Source organism: Lynx rufus, unplaced genomic scaffold, assembly GCF_022079265.1.
Source record: "Lynx rufus isolate CCGP_SWC_20201006 ecotype Redwood Valley unplaced genomic scaffold, mLynRuf1.p SCAF_18, whole genome shotgun sequence".
In the NCBI taxonomy this organism is placed as follows: Eukaryota; Metazoa; Chordata; class Mammalia; order Carnivora; family Felidae; genus Lynx; species Lynx rufus.
In genome coordinates this window covers 1,574,374-1,594,878 of record NW_025814832.1, presented here as the reverse complement: position 1 = coordinate 1,594,878, position 20,505 = coordinate 1,574,374, and the positions used below count along the sequence as shown (strand labels likewise).

The 20,505-nt window shown below is 43.9% G+C and overlaps 3 protein-coding genes and 2 non-coding genes across 7 annotated transcripts in view; 2 read left to right on the top strand and 3 right to left on the bottom strand.

Annotated features, from left to right (window-relative positions):
* The first annotated feature begins 769 nt into the window (after window positions 1-769).
* Window positions 770-7,153, top strand: SRR (serine racemase). The gene is made up of 7 exons (XM_047080610.1): window positions 770-946; window positions 3,410-3,536; window positions 3,731-3,834; window positions 5,228-5,347; window positions 5,471-5,545; window positions 6,298-6,507; window positions 6,851-7,153. Exons 1-7 carry the CDS (start codon window positions 779-781, stop codon window positions 7,064-7,066), a joined length of 1,020 nt encoding a protein of 339 aa, XP_046936566.1. The 5' UTR covers window positions 770-778; the 3' UTR covers window positions 7,067-7,153.
* Window positions 7,048-16,455, bottom strand: TSR1 (TSR1 ribosome maturation factor). Its single transcript, XM_047080609.1, has 15 exons — window positions 16,356-16,455; window positions 16,075-16,178; window positions 15,531-15,750; window positions 15,280-15,414; window positions 14,465-14,886; window positions 13,295-13,454; window positions 12,469-12,623; window positions 12,014-12,210; window positions 11,202-11,364; window positions 10,748-10,858; window positions 9,906-10,038; window positions 8,451-8,567; window positions 7,893-8,033; window positions 7,714-7,788; window positions 7,048-7,584 (listed from the first exon to the last, which is right to left on the bottom strand). Exons 1-15 carry the CDS (start codon window positions 16,450-16,452, stop codon window positions 7,406-7,408), a joined length of 2,409 nt encoding a protein of 802 aa, XP_046936565.1. The 5' UTR covers window positions 16,453-16,455; the 3' UTR covers window positions 7,048-7,405.
* Window positions 9,674-9,768, bottom strand: LOC124513656 (small nucleolar RNA SNORD91 family). The gene has a single exon (XR_006962484.1). It is a non-coding gene; the product is annotated as a small nucleolar RNA SNORD91 family (small nucleolar RNA).
* LOC124513658 (small nucleolar RNA SNORD91 family) lies at window positions 10,516-10,605 on the bottom strand. The gene has a single exon (XR_006962486.1). It is a non-coding gene; the product is annotated as a small nucleolar RNA SNORD91 family (small nucleolar RNA).
* Window positions 16,456-17,749: 1,294 nt separating the features above from the next.
* The window catches only part of SGSM2 (small G protein signaling modulator 2), a 35,606-nt gene continuing 32,850 nt past the window's right edge, over window positions 17,750-20,505 (top strand). For all 3 annotated transcript variants that reach the window (XM_047081276.1, XM_047081275.1, XM_047081274.1), the window contains exon 1: window positions 17,750-17,828. In XM_047081276.1, the coding sequence (XP_046937232.1) occupies window positions 17,772-17,828 (57 nt within the window). In that variant the 5' untranslated portion in view covers window positions 17,750-17,771. The remainder of the gene's footprint in view (window positions 17,829-20,505) is intronic.

Genomic DNA, 20,505 nt, shown 5'->3' with positions numbered 1-20,505 from the left:
AAGAAATATCGTATCACTTCACTCATATGAGGAACTTAAAATACAAAACCGGTGAACACAAAAATAATATAAAAACAGGGAGGGGGACAAAACATAAGACACTCTTAAATATGGAGAACAAACTGAGGGCTATGGGTGGAGGGAAGGGCTAAGTGGGTAAGAGGTATTAAGGAAGACACTTGTTGGGATGAGCACTGGGTATTATACATAAGGGATGAATCACTGGAATCTACTCCTGAAATCATTATCGCACTAACTTGGATGTAAATTAAAAAATAAACTAAAAATAATTAAAAATAAATAAAGTCAGATAATGTAGAAAAATATTTTTAAAAAATAAAAGAAAGTAAGTCAGCTTCAAGACAAGTTTTCTATAGAGATTCTGGAGCCCCAGTACTGGAAACAGTTCCATTAACATCACAGGCCCCAGGTATATTTTCCTGTGTTGTACATTTTCTTTTTTCCTCCCTCTTTTTGAGATTTTTTTAAGAGTAATTTAAGGTTCACAGCAAGATTGATGGGAAATTAGAGACTTCCTATATATCCCATGTCCCCCACAAAAGCAGAGCCCCTCCCCCCCATTACCAACATCCCCACCAGAGTGGTGGTGTTACAATTGAACCTGTATTACCCATCATTACCACCCAAAGTCCATGGTTTACACTATGGTTCACTCTTGCTGTTACACATTCTATGGGTCTGTAAGCCATTTTCAAAATCTTCTCATTAAACACAGTCTCAGGCTTTAACCTCTTTTTGATTCCTGGATTTCAGAACCATGTGTGCTCAGTACTGCATCTCCTTTGCTGATGTTGAGAAAGCTCGTGTCAACATTCAAGATTTTATCCACCTCACACCAGTGCTAACAAGCTTCATTTTGAATCAAGTAACAGGGCGCAATCTTTTCTTCAAATGTGAACTCTTCCAGAAAACTGGATCTTTTAAGGTAACAATCCCTTTTGCTAGTGTATCATTATCTTCTCAAACCCCTTTTGCATATACATTTATTTGATCCTCCTGACCACCCAGTAAAACAGTAATCCTGGGTGTAGAGATTAAATTTTTAAAAACTTAAAAAAATTTTTTTAAAAAGTTAAACTTCTGTGTTGATTCGCTACTATAATTTCTGACAGTTGAGCTTCTTTAAGATCCTTTCAGGTAAAAATCTGAAAGCCGCATTTAGCCCTATGCCTGACAGGTATGAATACCCATTTTTAGAACTATTTTTATAGCTGAAGAAAAAGGGTTGTAGAAATTTTCCTTTGATCAAGTCCTGGTTACTTAGCATCAGTGTTGACAAGCCACTTGAACATTTACTTAATCTCAAATTTTCTTTATTTTTTTTTAATGTTTATTTTTGAAAGAGAAGAAAGACAGAGCATGACCAGGGGAGGAGCAGAAAGAGAGGGAGACACAGAATCCGAAGCAGGCTCCAGGCTCTAAACTGTCAGCACCAAGTCCCATGTGGGGCTTGAACCCACATATCCAGAGATCATGACCTGAGCCAAAGTCAGATGCTTAACCGACTGAGCCACCCAGGCTCCCCAATCTCAAATTTTCTTATAATTGGGGTGATCATATATTTTACTGTCCAAACTAGAGCATATTTGAGAAGGGGTAACTCGGGATTAAACCCAGACAACAGACATTAACCTGGATTATTGCAAGGCAAAATGGGCAAGTGTGATCACTGTGTATATAACCTAGTTTAGGCATTTGCTGTGTGTCAGCTTGTTATTCCTTGATACCTTATTGTGAATATAAAAGATCTAAACCAGGCTAAACCTTCACACAGTAAGATCTTTTTCTATAAAATATGTCAGAGCCTTCCCTTTGCATAAAAGATAGACTTTTGAGGGGCGCCTGGGTGGCGCAGTCGGTTAAGCGTCCGACTTCAGCCAGGTCACGATCTCGCGCTCCGTGAGTTCGAGCCCCGCGTCAGGCTCTGGGCTGATGGCTCGGAGCCTGGAGCCTGTTTCCGATGCTGTGTCTCCCTCTCTCTCTGCCCCTCCCCCGTTCATGCTCTGTCTCTCTCTGTCCCAAAAATAAATTAAAAAAAAAAAAAAAAAAAAACACGTTGAAAAAAAGATAGACTTTTGGGGGCATCTGGCTGGCTCAGTCAGAAGAGCATGCAACTAACTCGATTTGGGGGTTGTGAGATTGAGCCCCATGGGTGTAGAGATTAAATTTTTAAAAACTTAAAAAAATTTTTTTAAAAAGTTAAACTTCTGTGTTGATTCGCTACTATAATTTCTGACAGTTGAGCTTCTTTAAGATCCTTTCAGGTAAAAATCTGAAAGCCGCATTTAGCCCTATGCCTGACAGGTATGAATACCCATTAAGTGGTAGCTTTAGGACCTTTTTCCCCACCCATTAATGAGCACTTTTATGTTAAACAAAACACTATTCTCTTTTGCCCTTTGCTTCTGCTATGGTTTTATTTTTTATTCATTAGACATCAAACACTTATTTTCACTTACTAGGAACATATATATACACATACACACATATATACAGTAGGTCTTGTGCTATTATCCACACTTACAAGGGAAGACAAGCTAGTCAACAAACAGGTTAATGACAAGTAATGTAAGACAGATACAAATCAAACACCATGGATTGAAATGCCTAATTCTGCCTGGGAGATCAAGGAAGTTGAACCAAATGCTGTTTGACCCAAGTCTTACAGGTGAGCACTTTTAGCCAGATCAAGGAATGAAGGAAAAGAACTAGACTTAGGGGTACCAGCATGCTGAGAGGTACAGGGGTATGAGCTAACCTGGTAGGAGGGAAACTGGAAGCAATTTAGGATGGCTAGAACAGTGACGAAAGCAGGAAATATGTTTTAGAAAGACCACAACTTCCAAGGAATCTGTACTTCTTACAAAATAGCCAGTCAATGAAAAAAGGTAACATTTGTTTTTAAAAGGTCACTTTCAGAGGCACCTGGGTGGCTCAATCAGTTGCTCAACGACTCCTGATCTCAGCTCATGTCATGATTCCAGGGTCGTGGGATCGAGACGCTCATCGGGCTCAGTGCTAGGTGTGGAGCCTGCCTGGAATTCTCTGTCCGCCCCCTCTCCCTTGCCCCTCTCACCTGTTCAAGCTCTCTGAAAATTAAAAACAAAAAAACAAAAAACTAATTTTAAAAAGGACAATTTCATAATCTAGTGGAAATATTAGAGAATGAGCCTTGGAGGATCAGTTGAGGTTTGATACAATGCAAGTTGAGAAATGAAGCTTCACCAAGGTAGTGGCAAAGACACATGAGATATTTCTGAGGTAGAATCAGTGAGATTTCGTGATGGAATGGATGTGTGGTGTTAGGAAAAGAAAACTCATGAAAGCTCTTTGGTGTTTTAAAAAGAAACTTTTCCATCAAATCCATGGATTCACCATCCTTTTCCAGATTCGTGGTGCCCTTAATGCAATCAAAGGCTTGATTCCTGCCACCTCAGAAGAGAAGCCCAAAGCTGTGGTTACTCACAGCAGTGGAAACCATGGCCAGGCTCTTGCTTATGCTGCCAAATTGGAAGGTATTTGATTAACTTCTCAGGGTACTGGGTAGGATCATCAGACAAGAGTGGAAAAGTATTCTTACTCCCAGTGAGATTGGTGATAATTGTGGGAAGGATATTTCCAAGTTCCTATCTGATTATATAAGCAAACTGACAGAAGTTTCTATTCTAAATTCTGATTTGTACTAACTAAACATGGTTCTCTCTCCCAGGGATTCCTGCTTACATTGTGGTGCCCCAAACAGCTCCCAACTGTAAAAAATTGGCAATACAAGCCTACGGAGCCTCCATAGTATACAGTGAACACAGTGATGAGGTAAAGAAGAGGGCAGTGCTCAGTGTCACCTTGACTGTCAAATGAAACTTCTCATCCTAGCTTACTGGCTATTCTGTCTCCTATGTTTCCTCTTCATCTCTCAATGTTAACATGCCCAACTTTTTCTCTATACTCACTCAGGTGACATCATTAATCTCCGAGTTTAAAATATCACTTATACTCTTAAATCCAGTCCTGATCTTTGCCCTTAACCCAGACTTGTATATCCAACAATTACCTGATATTCCCACTCAGAATGTCTTAATAGGCATCTCAAATGTACTCTGAAACCAAACTCCTGGGGAAGCTGGGTGGCTCAGTCAGTTAAGTGTCTGACTCTTGATTTCGGCTCAAGTGATCTTGTGGTTCATGAGTTTGACCCCTGCTCTGTGCTGACAGCGAGGAGCCTGCTTGGGATTCCTTGTCTCCCGTCTCCCTCTCTTTGTCCCTCCCCTGTTCGCTCTCTCGCTCTCAAAAATAAACGTTAAAAAAAAAAAAAAATTCCTGAACTTCCTCTCCAAAACTGCTCCTCTTCCAGTCTTCTCTATCTCAATAAATGACAACTTGTATCCTTCTAGGTGTTCAAAGTAAATGAAGTCATCTTTGAGAACTCTCCCGCACCCTACATCCAAATCTTAGTCCTACTTTCAAATCATTTCCATTATCCAACTACTTCTAACAGCCTCTACCATCAACACCCTGATTCAAACCAACATCAGTTCTCAACTAGATACAGTATCCTAACTGGTTTCTCTACTTCTTCCACCCTTGCCCCACTAGTCTGTTTTCTAGAGACCAAGCAGAACTATCCATTTAATAAGTTAGAACTTGTCTCTTGTCAGCTGAAAATCCTCCAGTGGTTTCTCTCACACACAGCAGTAACCAAAATTCACACAATTATCTAACACCTGGATGAAATGGCCCATTCCAATCATATCTGACATCATCTCCCACTATTACTGTCCCCCAAACATTCCACACCAACCAAACTAACTTATTAGCCTTTTCTCAGAAAGGCCAAGCACTTCTGTTTTGTAGTCTTTGCACTTGCGATTACTCTCTTCCTGGAATATTCTGGAGATTCACAAGACTTGTTCAAACCTATTAAAATGTCACATGACCAGAGGCCCTTCCTGAGCACCCTATCGAAAACAAACTTACTTTTCTCCATAGCAGTTAGGCATACCATATATTTACTTATATGCACCCCTTCCCACCATATTGGAACATAAATCCACTGAGCACAATGATCATTTTGTTCACGGTTATATCCCCAGTGCCCAAAAACAGTCTGAAATAAGGATGGCCAATAAAATGTTAAATGACTGAATCTAACTTGTTGGGAAGTCTATTCAGTATAAATGGAATGAGCTACATTAATGTACTCTTTCAGTCCAGAGAAAATGTTACAAGAAGAATTTTGGAAGAAACAGAAGGCATCATGGTACATCCCAACCAGGAGCCTGCAGTGATAGCTGGGCAAGGGACGATTGCCATGGAAGTGCTAAACCAGGTGAGAGCTGTTAATTCTTGTTTAACCACTGGTAAAGCTGATATCTGGCTGTAGTCTATTTTACGTATATATAAAACTGGTTATTGATAGACCTATTTATACTTTACATTCTTTTCACTAAAGATACCCTTGATAGATGCACTGGTGGTTCCTGTAGGAGGAGGAGGAATGGTTGCTGGAATAGCAATTACAGTTAAGGTAAGAAAACAGCTTCTGGGGGTGCCTCGGTGCTCAGTTGGTTCAACATCCAACTTCTGCTCAGGTCATGATCTTACAGTTCATGAGTTTGAACCCCACACTGGGCTCTATGCTGACAGTTTAGAGCCTGGAGTCTGCTTCAGATTCTGTGTCTCCCTCTCCCACTGCCCTCCCTGCTCACGCTCTGTCTCTGTCTCTCAAAAATAAATAAACCTTAAAAAAATAAAAAAGAAAAATAGCTTCAAAAAAAAAAAAAAAAAAAAGAAAGAAAATAGCTTCTGGAGGACTCCCCACTTCAGGCATAGCAAATTTTATTTTACATCATACTACACTATGGACACTTGGTTCAACATTCCTCCCAATTGCTATTCCTTCCCATCATCCCTTGGCACTTGAAATGGAAGGCTCTTCTCTGCCTCACTACTTTGTTCTTAATCCATAACTGGACAGCACAAAAGCAGTTACAATGAGTGACACCCTCATAGTCCTTTCCCTGAATTCCACCTCAACAACCCACTATCCAGGGGCTACTCTTTCCCCAAGTTATCAATGGAACCAGATATGATCTAAGCAACTTAAGGCCAGTATTAGGGATACAATTTAAAATGCTTAAAGGTCTATTTTCATTACATCAATCAAAGGAAAGGCTCTTACTTAACAGAAATGTGTTACCTATGTTGCCTATTTTACTGCACGCATGCAAAGCAAAATGCTGTGGCTAGTTGTAAAATATCTAATATTCCTCTTCCCAGGCTCTGAGACCTAGTGTGAAGGTATATGCTGCTGAACCCTTGAATGCAGATGACTGCTACCAGTCCAAGCTGAAAGGGGAACTGACCCCCAATCCCTATCCTCCAGAAACCATAGCAGATGGTGTCAAGTCCAGCATTGGCTTAAACACCTGGCCTATTATAAGGGACCTCGTGGATGATGTCTTCACGGTCACAGAGGATGAAATTAAGGTGAGGCTCCAATAGAAAAGGAAAATACAAAACAATGGATCAACTTCTTAGGCAAAAGAATCTTCTCCTGTTTTAAGTAGAAACTGACTCCCTGGGGACTTGACAAGATGACTTCATGACATGTGGGAGGGTACCCCAGATGTATTAGACAATCCTCTCAACAGAAGCAGAGTAAGGATGGGAAAAAAGCCCTGCCCTTCCCTGGCAAGCATATACATATGGCCAAGAAGAAAATTCAGATTGGGCATATAACCCCATCTGGCCTTTAACTGTAAAGGCCAACCAACGAGGCTCTTTCTCCTTCTCCCATTTCACTAATTCTTACTCCTTTTCATACCAACAGTATGCAACCCAGCTGGTGTGGGAGAGGATGAAACTGCTTATTGAACCTACAGCTGGTGTTGGAGTGGCCGCTGTGCTGTCTCAGCATTTTCAAACAGTTTCCCCAGAAGTGAAGAACATTTGTATTGTACTCAGTGGCGGAAATGTAGACTTAACCTCCCTAACTTGGGTGAAGCAGGCTGAAAGGCCAGCTCCTTATCAATCTGTTTCTGTTTAGTTTATGCAAAAGAGATGGGATTCAGTGTCTTGAGATACTTGGAAATTTTGTTTCCTGGTTACTTTAACTCCCTATCTTCCCCTCTTAAACAGCTTTCAAAATCCTACTGGAAAGTGGATGTTTCAGTAATAGTTTTGTTTTGTTTACTAAGTAAGTAGCAAGAGAAAAACATCCATAGTTTACTGTGACACCTTATCAGGGCCAAGAAAAGCCTTTTGCCAAAACTGGCAGCAGACCTCTAGGCTAAAGTAGAAAACAAACTTTGTCCAATTACAACCTGTAGGATCCCATCCCTAGAGTGCTAACTAGCAGCAATGAGACAGAATCCCAGTGAATCCATTACTCCATATCCACCTCAGGCACTGTTGAAGAGATCTCACTTTTCATCCATGGTACTGGTTCTGGTACATATGGATCATAAGTCCATTTGGGGAAAACTCGTTTATAGAGGTTCATCAGTACTGTGTCCTGAGATTTTAGCTTCCCATCAAAACTGCACTTCATGTGGCCATGAGTACCTAGAAAGAAAACAGAGCAAGTTGGTCAAATTAAAATAGAAAACGTTAAAGCAGTAGTCTTCTAACCCAACAGTCATTTAGTAGCACTGGAGAAACCTAGACAAGGTACCAAATCCCACATTCTCTTACCTAAAGGCTCCTTGATATGTCCCCTGCGGCCCCACTTTGTTCTCAGTTCCACTGGTTTAAACCACAACACATCCTCTTAGAAAGAAACAAAGAGAAGACCAAGATGAAACATGTACCCACAAAGGGTAAACTCAACCCTCACCCCACAAAGGCAATCTGATCCCATCCTTCACACCCACCTCTGTTGAAGAACATGTAGCGCACTACTGCCATCTTAGTAAAAATTTTGAAAGGATGACCACTCAAAACAACTCTCTTGATGACCATTCTGTCTGGATCCACTGACAACAGATGGCCTGTGGCAATGAGGCTGTGCATTCCTATGGGGCAAAAGCAGAGCAACAGGAGTCTACAAGCCAAAGCCTTCACTGATTGCCCCCGTCCACTTAAAGACCCAAACAAGATCTTTTTAGAGAAACCTTAAAGTAAGGATATATTATGCTGCCCTCCTGGGTCCATGCAAAGATCATTAAATGATATTCCCTCTACGCCTGTTGTGAGAACCTATCCTAAATACAGCAGTCTGAGCAGCACCTATCAACTGGCTATGGTTTATAAGCAAGATAAAGTTCCGTTTGTCATCCTTGTCTCAGACCCAGTCTGAGGCTGAGATTGGGGTATTTTGAAAACTATTATTACGTTCTTCATACCATATGACTCTCAAATCTAAATACAGGAAATAGTTTTAAACCTATTAAGGACCTACAGGTCTGTTCACCTCTGTGAACTTAACTTACCATTGCTATTCTGTTTAAAAAGCAGTACAGATGCAGGAGGAAACGTGATTGGGCCATATACTGTCGCTACCAAGGCCACATCAGCAGTCAGGAATCTCTGAAATTTATGTTTATCCGCTGCCATAATAAGGGTTAAAAAATAAAAAGTAAAAACATTTTGAGAAGCCATAGGTAATCCAGAAGACTGTGAAAAGCTGTATCATTGCAACTCAAATCTAAGGCAACTTATGTTTCTTTGCCCCACTAGTTCTCAAAATATTTTCCTACCTCAATACAACTGTGAGATACAACTCAGTCCTTCACAGTGATTTTTCAACAAGGAGGCAAAATCTTGGAGCTTGGACTATATTTGGGGTTTGAAAAAGTTCTCCAGGTGATTCTGACACTCATTATCCCTACCTTGTTTGGGAAGCAATGCTTTACAGAAAATACCTCCACTAAATCAAAAGCCTGTAGTCATGAGCAAGAATTGGCAAATATTTTCTATAAAGGGCAACATAGTATTTTAGGCCTATGGCCATACAGTCTTTCTGTTCCAACTACTACTCAGCTATGCCACTATAGCAAAAAAAAAACAGCCACAGACAACACATGAGAAAAAAGGGGGAAAAAAGAAGGAAAAAAAAAAACCCAACAACCCACAATTGTGTTCCAACAAAATTTTATTTGACAAAAACAAGCAGTGGGGCAGATCTGGCCTAAGGGCCATACTTAGCTGATCTCTGATCTTGAGGACTACCTGAGCTTCTGCTTTTATCTTCAATGAAACTCTCCCTCCTGCTTAATACTGAATTTACAGAGAAATAAAATATTTTAAGGGAAAGAGAACATAATTCCTCATTTAGATAGCATAGCTAATTAACATATGGCTAGTAAGAACAGAAATCATCCAGAGTACCCATTAATACTGCCTTCATCATCTTCCTCCAGCCACTGCTGAAAGCTGAGTGTGTGTGGTAATGTTCAGAAGCCTCCAAACATCTTCCCACTCCTAATGTATAGGAGTCCAATCATTTTTGCCATAAAAGTGTCCCTGGTCACCACTCTTCAACATCTTATCCCAACATCTCAGAAGCCACGTACTTGTTTTACCCAACTGTGGGCCACCCCTATCCTTCACCCACACTGCCACCGGCCATCAGATGCCAAGGGTTCTACACTTTGTGACACCATTTTATAGAGCCACCAACTCCCATTCAAAACCACTTTGGAACAAATATTCATGGCAGAGAAGCCTCAGCACCACACAGAGGTTGCATCACTGGGATGCTTCAGACAGGTTCAGACACTGTGAATAAAAACATCATTGGCTCCTAGACCAGAGTAGTGAAAATACCCTTAACCCAGAAACCCAGAGTTTCAAATTGTGTATTCTACACACCCGCACTAAAAATCAATAGTCCCCCAAAAGACATTAAGATGGACAAGAACCCAGAAGCTTCCCCACTGCTTTACCTGCAGTGTGCTGAGAGAACAAAGGTGAGGCTCGGAAGCGCCTGAACCCACAGTGGAAGATCAGCTCCTCCTTAGCTTTCACAGGCTCAGTGTTGCCAGGGTGCCGGCTCACCACCATATTCAGTACTGACATCTGGGAACCACATAAGAAAAACAGACCTTCCTATCTGGAATAGAGCAGCCTAAACTGAAAAAAGACAAACTAAACTAGCAGATCCAAATTCGCTCTAATACTCATTTACAGTAAATAAGATTTACCTTTTACCTTTACCAACAACTGGCATTCAAGTTACATATAGGCTGGTTTTTGGGGCTTTCACGCAGCCTTCTGTGTTAGCTAACCTTCCCATGTCTAACAATGCAGAAGCTCAACATCTGCCACAAACGCAGTGCCTTCAAGTTACTCAACTCACCACACACCTCAAAACTACTCATTCAAGACAGTTACCTCCCAAACTCTTCCACTGACCAAAGGCCAGAGCTCTCGCATACACGCAATACACACGAGTACTGGCCATCAAGAAAGAGACCTACGCGTGGCCCAACCACTCCTTCCCGCACCCCCCCCACCCCCCACTTAAGGCTGCCAACCCTTGGTTAAAATCTAATCTGACAGAGAAGTCTCAGAACACAGAGTGCATCACTGAGATGCTTCAGACAGGTTCAGACATGTTGTGTAACACCATCATTGACTTCACCATCATATTCTCTGATTCTTCATCCTAAGGCAGATTGTTTACATCCCAATGAGTAAAATGTCGGTCACATAAAATTTCAGACTATCATACAAAACTGGTTGGAAAGTTTCTTAAGTCCCCATTTCCCACAAAATACTAACTCACCTTCTGTTCATGAGGTAGTAAAGAAAATACAATCAAGGGTGCCCCTCGCTTAAAGTATTCAATCACTGAGATAGGGACTTCAGAGACATGAAGCGTGACATACCAGCCAACCTGCCAAAAAGAAAGTAGAAAATAATCATTTACCCTTAAGGTCTCGACAATGATGAAGCATTTCTCCAAATATGTTAGAAGTCTCTTAAACTACCCTAAAGCCCATCCTCACCCTTTAAAACTGCCTTTCACAGATGCCCTCAACTACCCAGATTAAACTTTTCAGTTAACATCTGATACCTCTTTGTTCTCAATATCACTCTCACCAGTGACTCAGTGGCTCCTCTAATTCAACTATGGGCAGCACAAAACTAAATAAGGTACTCATGCCAAGAGAAGGAATAAAGGAGAGGGCACCTTGGCAAACAGCAAATTACAGGGATGGACAAAGTAAGGCAGATACCTCAGCTCCTTCGACCTCTTTTTCTTCAATTTCTTTAAAAATGCGTTTCCTAGTATTAGTAAAGTTCTGAAACTGAAAGATCCGAGCATAATCTTGAGGAAGGTTTTCCTTAGGATCCCATGGAGATGTCCGGAAGCTCTTGAGGCCTCTGTATTTCTGAAATCTAGATAAAGAAGATTTTAAAAAATAGTCAAATTTATATGGTGCTACTTTTTCACTCAAGTCACTTCTAAAATGGCTAAGACTCTAAGGTAAAAAAATTCTCCCAGTATCTCTCAAAATAATCTAACAGCCTAAAACCACACTCCAAAACAACTCATAACAAGTATTTCAGAACCAAACCCCAGCCCCTCACTGACAAAGGACAAAGTACTTAGAGTGGCTCTTTAACCTGGCAAACAAGGTCCTTGACAAAAATATTACATCCCTAATATCCAATGTAAACCCTCTGGCTTTAATCAGATTCATCTCCAGGGAAGACATCATCTACGTCTTCACGCTTTTATTCTTGCCCAAACTCCCTCAAATCTCCAAAATGTTTTATACTTTCAGTATTAGCTCCTATAGGAAGCACTTGCCGATTAACCTTAGTATTTCCCCTTGGTTAAAGTACTGTGACATTGTTAGTCTGCACCACAGTCTGGAACTTGATTACGTATTACTGTTTCTGTATGTATGTCTTACCTTCCCATATAGAATGTTAGCCCTTCAGAAACGGGGACAATGTGTTGTGTTTTTTTTTATCACACTGACACACTTCTGAGCCACATGAATTTTAAATAAAAACACTGATTTTAGACTTGTTGACTAACCGAATTCTTGCAGCCACGTCACGGGGGGTATCTACTTCATCTGGAAACATCTCTTGCAGTCTTTCTTGTTTATATTTCTCCAACATTTTTTCTTCAGCCTCTTCATCCACATTCTCATCATACAGATCATCATGCACAGACTCTCCTATAGTCATAGTTTCACATTCTTCCTCCTCTTCCTTTTCACTGCTCTCATCCTATAGAATAAAGATTACAGTTTCACACCCGTCTCTACCCTAAAGACCATTAAACTACAAGTAAATTAGTTTTACTATGCACCTAGTCAAAATCAGTATCAATTCTAATAGAGATTAAGTTATAAAAGAAAGTCTCACTTCTGGCAGCTCTAAGTCATTCCTAGGAAACTGATCACACACAACCCTCAAGGTCAGGATTGCACTTTGCCTTGCATTTGGGGCTGTACGCAGAAGTGGCCTAAGGATTCATATCTTTACCTGAGATTCCTCTTCAATAAAATCCTCATGTTCTGTATCATCATATTCATCTTCCCCACCACTTTCACCATCCTCATCCAAAATCCATTCAGCTTGGTAACTGGATGTCCCTTTGGGAACCTTCTTTACCACCTTGGAACTTTCCTTCAAGCAGTCTGTAGAAGCCCAAATGAGTTAAGTTAAATTATATACCTCTGGGAACCTGGGTGGCTCAGTCAGGTGAGCATGTGACTCTTGATTTTGGCTCAGGTCATGATCCCAGGTTTGTGAGATTGAGCCCTGCGTCAGGTTCAGCACTGAACATAGAGACTGCCTAAGTTTCTCTCTCTTTCCCTTTTCCCCTCCACCCCTCTTGCGCACTCTCTTAAAAAAGTATGTACATACATATACTTATATATACACACACACGTGTATATACATACGTACACATACACACCTTTCCCCTATTACTCCCGTATTCTCACCTAGGCAAGATAATACCAGACATTGCTATCAACACCAGAAACTCTAGCAGACACTATGAGTAGAACAGACTACTTCCAAATTTAATTCAGCTGCCTCAGAACTAGCGACACTTACACAGCCCAATAAGCTTTGCAACAAATCAAAGTTGTTTATCTGTTTATGAGAAAACAACAACACAAGTAATTTTGAAAAATGGAGCAAAGCTATGTCCAATGTTTGCTTGGTGCAAACATACAGCCTTTAGAGATAGAGGGGAAAACTAACCTCCAAATACATCTCATCCCACCCTACCCTGTGAGCAGCTAGAGAAAATGCACAATTCTAGGCCATATGAAATACAAACAAGTTTGCCAATACCAACCATTTGCCTCATTCAGTTCCTCCTCTGTGGGCCAGGTTTGCTCCCCCTCCATTGGATCTGGGATAACCTCTGTTTGCAAAGATTCTTGTCTTTCAGGGTCTGCCTTCATTAGGACCTTAAGGTCTTCCTCCATATCAACCACAGCATCCATAGCACAAATCTGAAAACCAGAATAGTTGACACCAAACGTTACCCAAAATCTACTAAATCTAACATGGTAACCAGAAAGATTCAGAAATAACACAGTCCTCAAAATAAATAAATAAAATAAAATAAAATAAAAACAGAATGAAACAGTGAGCCCAACTGGTCAAATCTTTCAACCATTTCAATTTCCTAGCATTTTAAGTCCATACCTCTACTTGCTTTTGAGGCCTTTCATCATCTGCTCTCACTCCTACACATTTATTACCTACCTTACTCCCATCAAGCTGATTTCTTCAAAGAAACCATCTGATCTATCCCTGGGACTAAATTCATGTTGTCTCTATCTTCTTCGACAGTTTCATCTCTCTTCATCTCATAAGTCATATTCATCCATCTCAACACCTGGCTCAAGTCTGAGCTCTTCTGTGAAGCTTGCTAGTCTACTTTCTCAACTTACACAGCAGGTCTCTATCCCTCAACCACACTTTTTCAATCTTTGATGTTTGCCATTTTTTCTGACGTAATTAGGCTGTCCAAGGAAAGAGACTGCATCTTGTGTCTTTTATACACTCAAAGCCAATTGCTATGTGAGGTACCTATAAAGTGCTGAATACAGGATATCAACATATTCAGTTGACTACTGTCTTACTTCAAACTAGCAGTCACCTCCAGAGGCTAGTATAGTTGTCTAAGAGTGCAGACTACCTCCTCTGATGTTATTCACATCCTACACCAGTTTACACATAAATCTACAAGTCGTTTAAAAAACATTTAACGTTTACTTATTTTGAGAGAGAGAGAGAGACGGAAGGAGAGAGAGAACGAGTGGGGAAGGGGCAAAGATAGAGGGAGAGAGAGAAAATCCCAAGCTGGCTCTGTGCCATCAGCGTTGAGCCTGACACAGGGCTCGAGCTCACAAATCGTGAGATCGTGAGCTGAGCCGAAATCAAGAGTCAGATGCTTAAGCGACTGAGCCACCCACGCACCCCTACAATACATAGTTTTTAAGAACATCACTCTTACCTCCATTGCAGCTCCAGAGTCCTGTGATTTGACCACTCTAGGATTTAAAAGGAAAGGGTCTATAGGAGCATCTATCTGTTTCATCTGGAAATCACCCTGTCCAATGATATGCAGCAAGCTATTTACATTCAGAGTCTGTCCACGAATATAGCCTGAGATTTTTAAGGTGCCCACCAAGTTATTTTCTTCACTAGGCACAAAGTCAGCAGCATGAGCAAACATGTAGGCCCGTCGATCTCGAAAGGCAAGATGTCGTTGCTTTTGGTTAGCCAACTGCCTGAGCAGCATCTGTGCCTCCTGTTGTGTGTCTAACAGGAGAAGTTTGTCATCAGGAAAGCGCTTCTCCACTGCTTTACTTAGCTTCTTTCTGGTATCTATTTGTTTCCTTGGTGGGAGGCCAGAAATCCCCTGGACAGCTAGTGCTGTGAGCAAGAGAGAAAGGGCTTTGTTACTTACTTTACCACGTGTAAATCCCCACCGTAGTTCACAAACAAGCTAACAGTTCAGTTGTGAGACCAGAGATCACTGAGAAACTGAACACTCAACTACCCTAAAAAATTTTCATAGTGAAACCAAAGTTCATACTCTTCTTCCTCTGGGCAAAGAGTAGTCCAGAAATAAAAAGCAGCTTGATAGATAATTTCTAAATGATGGACCAACTTAAGCCATAGATGTACAACTCGCCACCAGCCAAATACAACCCACCAGTTGTATTCCTGTATCAAGTGTCAGACAGAGTGCCTGGAAAATTATAGATGCATAATAAATGCTAATTCACTTCCCCCCCTTACCTCTAATACTCCTAACTCACTTACTATAGGTAGGAAGGCCCTGGGCAAAAAGGCAGGAAAGGCAGTAATCCCCAGTGCTGTCCCAGCCTTCTAGTGGATCAAGGAGAAAAAGGATGGTATCCGCCACTTTAGCCATGTCTAACACAGCGTGCAGATCCCCTGGAGATAAAAGACAAAGTTAGTGGGAAGAGGTGTTTGGCACCAGCACATCATACTAAAAGAATATTACTACTACTCAGAATACAACAATAGAAAACACTGTTGTATGCTCCAACCTGGCCTTGCAGATGTGAAATACCACCGATGTTTCAAGCGGGGGCATAACAGCACAAAGCTATGGGTGCTTCCCCACTCATTCAAGTGTACTGTTCCAGTGTCCTTATCCTGAAGCAGCCTAAAGGCCTCGGGCAAGGAAATCCTGTCATGCAGAGGCACTACCAGCACCTGATGAGGAGGACCATCCTTGCTGCCCAGCTGTCTTTTCTCTGCCAGAACCTGAGAATAGAAAGATCAATGTTTCAGTACTTCATTTCAGTATTGTATTTCCCATAGTATGGACGCCCCTTCCTCACCCCCCACTCCCCACTCCCAGTCCACCGCATCTTTCTTGTAAAAGGCACGTAGGCCGGGAGAGTGGGCAGAAGCCTGCACCAAAACAAAGAATGTCCTAGCATGAATCTAGATCTGCATGACTGACATGTGCCCGAGAATTATTTTTCCATCCCCGGCCCCTTCCCAGGGTCACATTTTTCAGTTCGAGGCATTACCGCCTAGAACAGCTGTGAAACCACACCACTCCCCAATCCCTGCTCCTCTCACCGCCTCCTTCTTCTGCTTTCGGAGCTGGCTGGCGCGATGCCTCTGGTCTACTCTGCTGAGCTCTTTTCTCACTTTCCTGCTTAGGACCTTCAGTGCTAGACGGCCTAGAAGATTAAAAAGGGCTCTTATGCAAGATACCAGAGAGTCCAGAAAGGGGACCCTCTCCGCCCATCTTAGAGCCTTTTGCGCGCGGTCCAGGCCGGAGATAGGAACTGTCTGCACACAAAGAAAAGCAGCTAACATCTAAAATAACTCTTCTTCCTCCAACCCTATCTTCTCACCCTTGCCGTCCCGCTGCGCGGATCCCCGACCCCGATGCCGCCCGCCTTTATGAGCTTTATTCTGCTGCTTAAGAGGGCCAGAACGGTGGGCCGCCATGCCGCCGCTCACGTGTACCTAGTCAGCACTACTTCCGGGCCGGACGGAGCGCTTCCGGCCCCCTCCTTGCCCCTCCCTCCCCGTGGCGGGGCGGGGCTCACCGCGTCCTCTCGCGAGAGTCCTTCCAACCAGGCTCAGAAATAAGACTCCGGCGTCTCAGCAAAACCGCGGAGTAAACTTTTCCCACGCGGCGTTCTACGGCTGGGGGGTTTAAAAAGCTGGATGTAGACTCGAGGTTTAGCCTCTCAGCCCCGGAGGGCTTTTTTTGCTACCTGTATTTTCATTTTTTGCGCTATCTAGTTGCATCACCTTAGGCAGCTGTTGAAGTTTTTCCATTCGTGTGGAAAAGGGCTAAGCCCTTCCTGTCACCTAGATTTGTGCACGCCGCTCCTCAGTTTGCAGCAGCAGGTGTTACCACTTTGAGCAATCCTTTCTTCCTCTTATGGGCTGCTGAGGTCTAGAAGGAAAGTCGCGTGGAAGGCTCCGTACAAGTTCCCGCTGATCACCGTTATCCCAACCCGCGCCCCCCGCTCCAACAGAGCTGAAGGCAGGACGGTACCAGACAGGGAGAACTGGTCTTGACAGGCGAGCCCTCACAGGCAACTCAGCCTCTTCAATCTCGGGGTGACTGTGCTCCAGCTCCTCTTCCCACAAGTCTTGCAACTGAGGGCCACCGGCTGGCAGGGGGATTTAGAGGAATGATGGAGCTCTGGCCTTTCAGCCAGGAGACTAACGCTAGTTTCCTAGAGAGCCAGACTCGAGGAGCGAATGGCCCGGCCCTTCCCGTCGGGAAAACGAGTGGGTAGAAATCAGGGAGCGTCTAGCTGGGTTGAGGCCAGCTCCGGTGCGAGTGACTTTCCCTCAGCCACGGGGTCCAGGGCGCGCCAGCTACCGCGCGCAGTGCGGCGCAGAACTGGCTGCGGGAGCTCACAATGAGGGTTCGCGCCCTCGGGGCGGGAGCGGGCGCGTTGCCATGACAGCGGCCAGCTAGGCGCGCGCCCGGGGGCCCACCGCCCCCGGGCGCGCGCAGCCTCACCCCCGCCCCGACCCCCCCGTCGCTGAGCGCACCCCCCCCCTCCCGCCCCCGACTGTGGGAAGGGGCCGGGCCAGCCTCCTGACGTCTGTGCGGGGCTCGGAAGATGGCTGCGGAGCCCAGCACGGGGCAGTGGCTGCGGCGGTGGTGGCGGCAGGCGGGGAGCGCGGCGGACGGGGGCTCCGCCTTGCGCTTGGGGCGCTGAGCGGAGAGGCGCGGAGGAGGCGAGGGCGCACGGGGGGCTTGGGGGACAGCTCGGCGTTGCCTCTCTGCCACCCGCCACACCATGGGCAGCGCGGAGGACGCAGTCAAAGAGAAACTGCTGTGGAACGTAAAGAAGGAGGTAAAGTAGGAGCAAAGACCCCCGGAGACTCACGTCCCTGCCCGCGCTGCCCGGCGGGGGGGACGCGGAAAGGTCCGTACCCCCCCTCCCCGCCGGCACCAGCGCCCGCGGGCCTGGGCCGGGCGGGGGCGGGGTCCTGGACTGGCTGCGGCTACCGGCTCTCTCCCGGATCTGGGGCAGCACCCCTCAGTCCGAGGAGCCAGGCCGGCGCTCCGGCGCTTGTTTGCTCCGCGATCCCGCAGTTCCCCGCCCTGTGACGGCAACAGCGCTGGGAGACCAAGGTCGGGGGAGGGGTGGTGGCGATTTCTGGAGAAGTGGTGCTGCCCTTTCATTGCCCAAGCCGAATGGGCAGGGGCGGGGCCCCGCGAGGGCCTCAGCGCTAAACGCGTGGTTTGGGGGCTTAGCTTTGGTTTGCCCTACACCCAAGATTCAGGGATCCCTCTGGGAACTGAATCGCGGCTGCAGGAGGTTCGTCGCACACCTCGCTGCTTCTCCACGCCCACCTCCCTACCCAGAGACCATGGTGGGGGGGGGGGGGAGGTTAAGAATGCTTTTTTTAAGACTCAAGATTTTTTTCCCCGTTTAAGGATTCCCGCCCCACCCCAAATGTCAGAAAGAGAAAAAAGCTCTCCCCTCTACTAACGTCCTTTACCTTGACCCTGCCCTAAAGCCCATTTCAGTTTCATCGTGTTGGGGGGGGGGGAGGGCGGGTACCCATATGAATGACTCACCGCACATGAGAGCTGGAGAGCTCAAACCTGCAGTATGGATTAGAATGGATTAGGCCTCGGGAACCATGAACTCCTTGCAACTACCTTTGTGGCTGTCTTCTACCAGATGTGCAAACTCCATGAGGGCAGGAAACCAGTCTGTTTTGTCCACTATTCTGTATCCAGGACCTGGCACACAGTAGACATTCAATGAGTATTTGGTAAATAAATCTACTGATTTTAGAGACTGCAAGATCTGTAGGGATGTGTAACCTTGGAATACTCTGGACCTAACTCTGACTTGAAGAAGTTACTTAACCTGAGTCTTATTTTATTCATCTCTGAGAGAAGGATGATGATATGTATCTCATATATTAAAGTTTGCCATAATGGTTCCTTTACCTCTTCCTAGAATTTCAGGATTGGAGAAGACTATGTGTTCTCATAAACTCCTGGAAGGCCCTAGATGGTTCTCCTGCATTAACTGTGGCCTGGCTACTGTGCCCTACCTAACATTTATTTGTGCCCTTCCCTCTTGTTGGCAAAGTAGTCAAAGTCCTCACCTTTCCAGCTGTGTGTGAGAAGCTGCCTCACCACTTTTGTGTGAAGTGGCCAAGAAAGCATTTTAGGTCAGGAGTACATCAAATCAGCATTTCAACTAAACCCTGGTCTCCCCAAGCAAAAGGGAAATCCCAAGTCATAGTGATTATCCTCGGGAAACAAGCAGTCTAGTGACAGAGGCTCATATGAACAGTATAAACAAGAAGAAAAAAGTAGCCATACCTAAACCATGGATGGATGTGCTAGGATTGTTGCTGTGCTCCAAATTTAGAGTTGGTCAGGGACGTAGGAAAGATTTCTGATACCATGATTCTTTTTTTCAATACTTAGAAGGCTTTTTATACTGCTCTAAGAATGATTCCTAAACAAATATGAGAAATGCCCAAAATACGCCACAGCTATGTATATTACCTGACAAAGTTTAACCTGCTCTGAATTCTTAGTTCCCTTCTCCCTTTAGCACTTGATTTAGAGAGAAATATATCCTTCCTCTTCCACAAGTAGAGGAAGTGGGGATAATTGTAGGCAAGGCTGGACTTTCAATACAGAGTTTCTGATACAATTCTAGAGTCATCTGTATGTCCTTCTAACCCCCAAATCTGCCCCACCGGCCTGTTTCAGATGCCCGCAGGTCTTTAAACTGTGACTTTATGCTCTGTTTAATACAAACACTGCTTGGCAAGTTACCTAGGAAGCTTTTAACAATTTAGAGTGCAGGATCAATCTGATTCCCCTCTACCTAACTGCTAACTGTGAGCAGTTTCAATAGGGAGAAGCCTCCAGGTCCTCCCTACCTCCTCTGCAGGCTTTAGAAGCTTTATCACTCTCCAAACTGTACAGTCCTCAGCAAGGGTCTTGGGAGCAAGGGCAGCATCAGAACACTGTATGCCTTGTCCAAAGAATGACAAAGACACGCTCTGCCCAGAGCTTACTTCATATAAGATTTTACAGTGGGGTTGAGGTAATCCATCTCTCTAATCTCCAGTATTAGTATCTGTTTCTTGGCAAATTCCCCCAGGACATCAAAAGTGCTTGACTTCTATGTTGGGAGCAACTAAAACCTCATACATTGCTGATGGGAGTGTAAATTGGCACAACCACTTTGGAGAGCTATTTGGCAAAATCTAGTGAAGTGGAATATACATATCAGAAATGCCTTGTCTGGAAATATAAATGCAAAAAATGAGCACCTATGTTTACTAAAAAACATTTTTAATGTTCATAGTAGCACTATTCATGACAGCCCCAAATTGGAAACTACCTACGCACAGTTCATTGTGTGTTAACATAATGGAGAATGAACAATCCACAAGTACATACAATGTGAACACATATTATAACATAAAGAAATCCAGTCACAAAACACTACACACAGTGATTTCATCTATCAACAGTATGAAAACCCA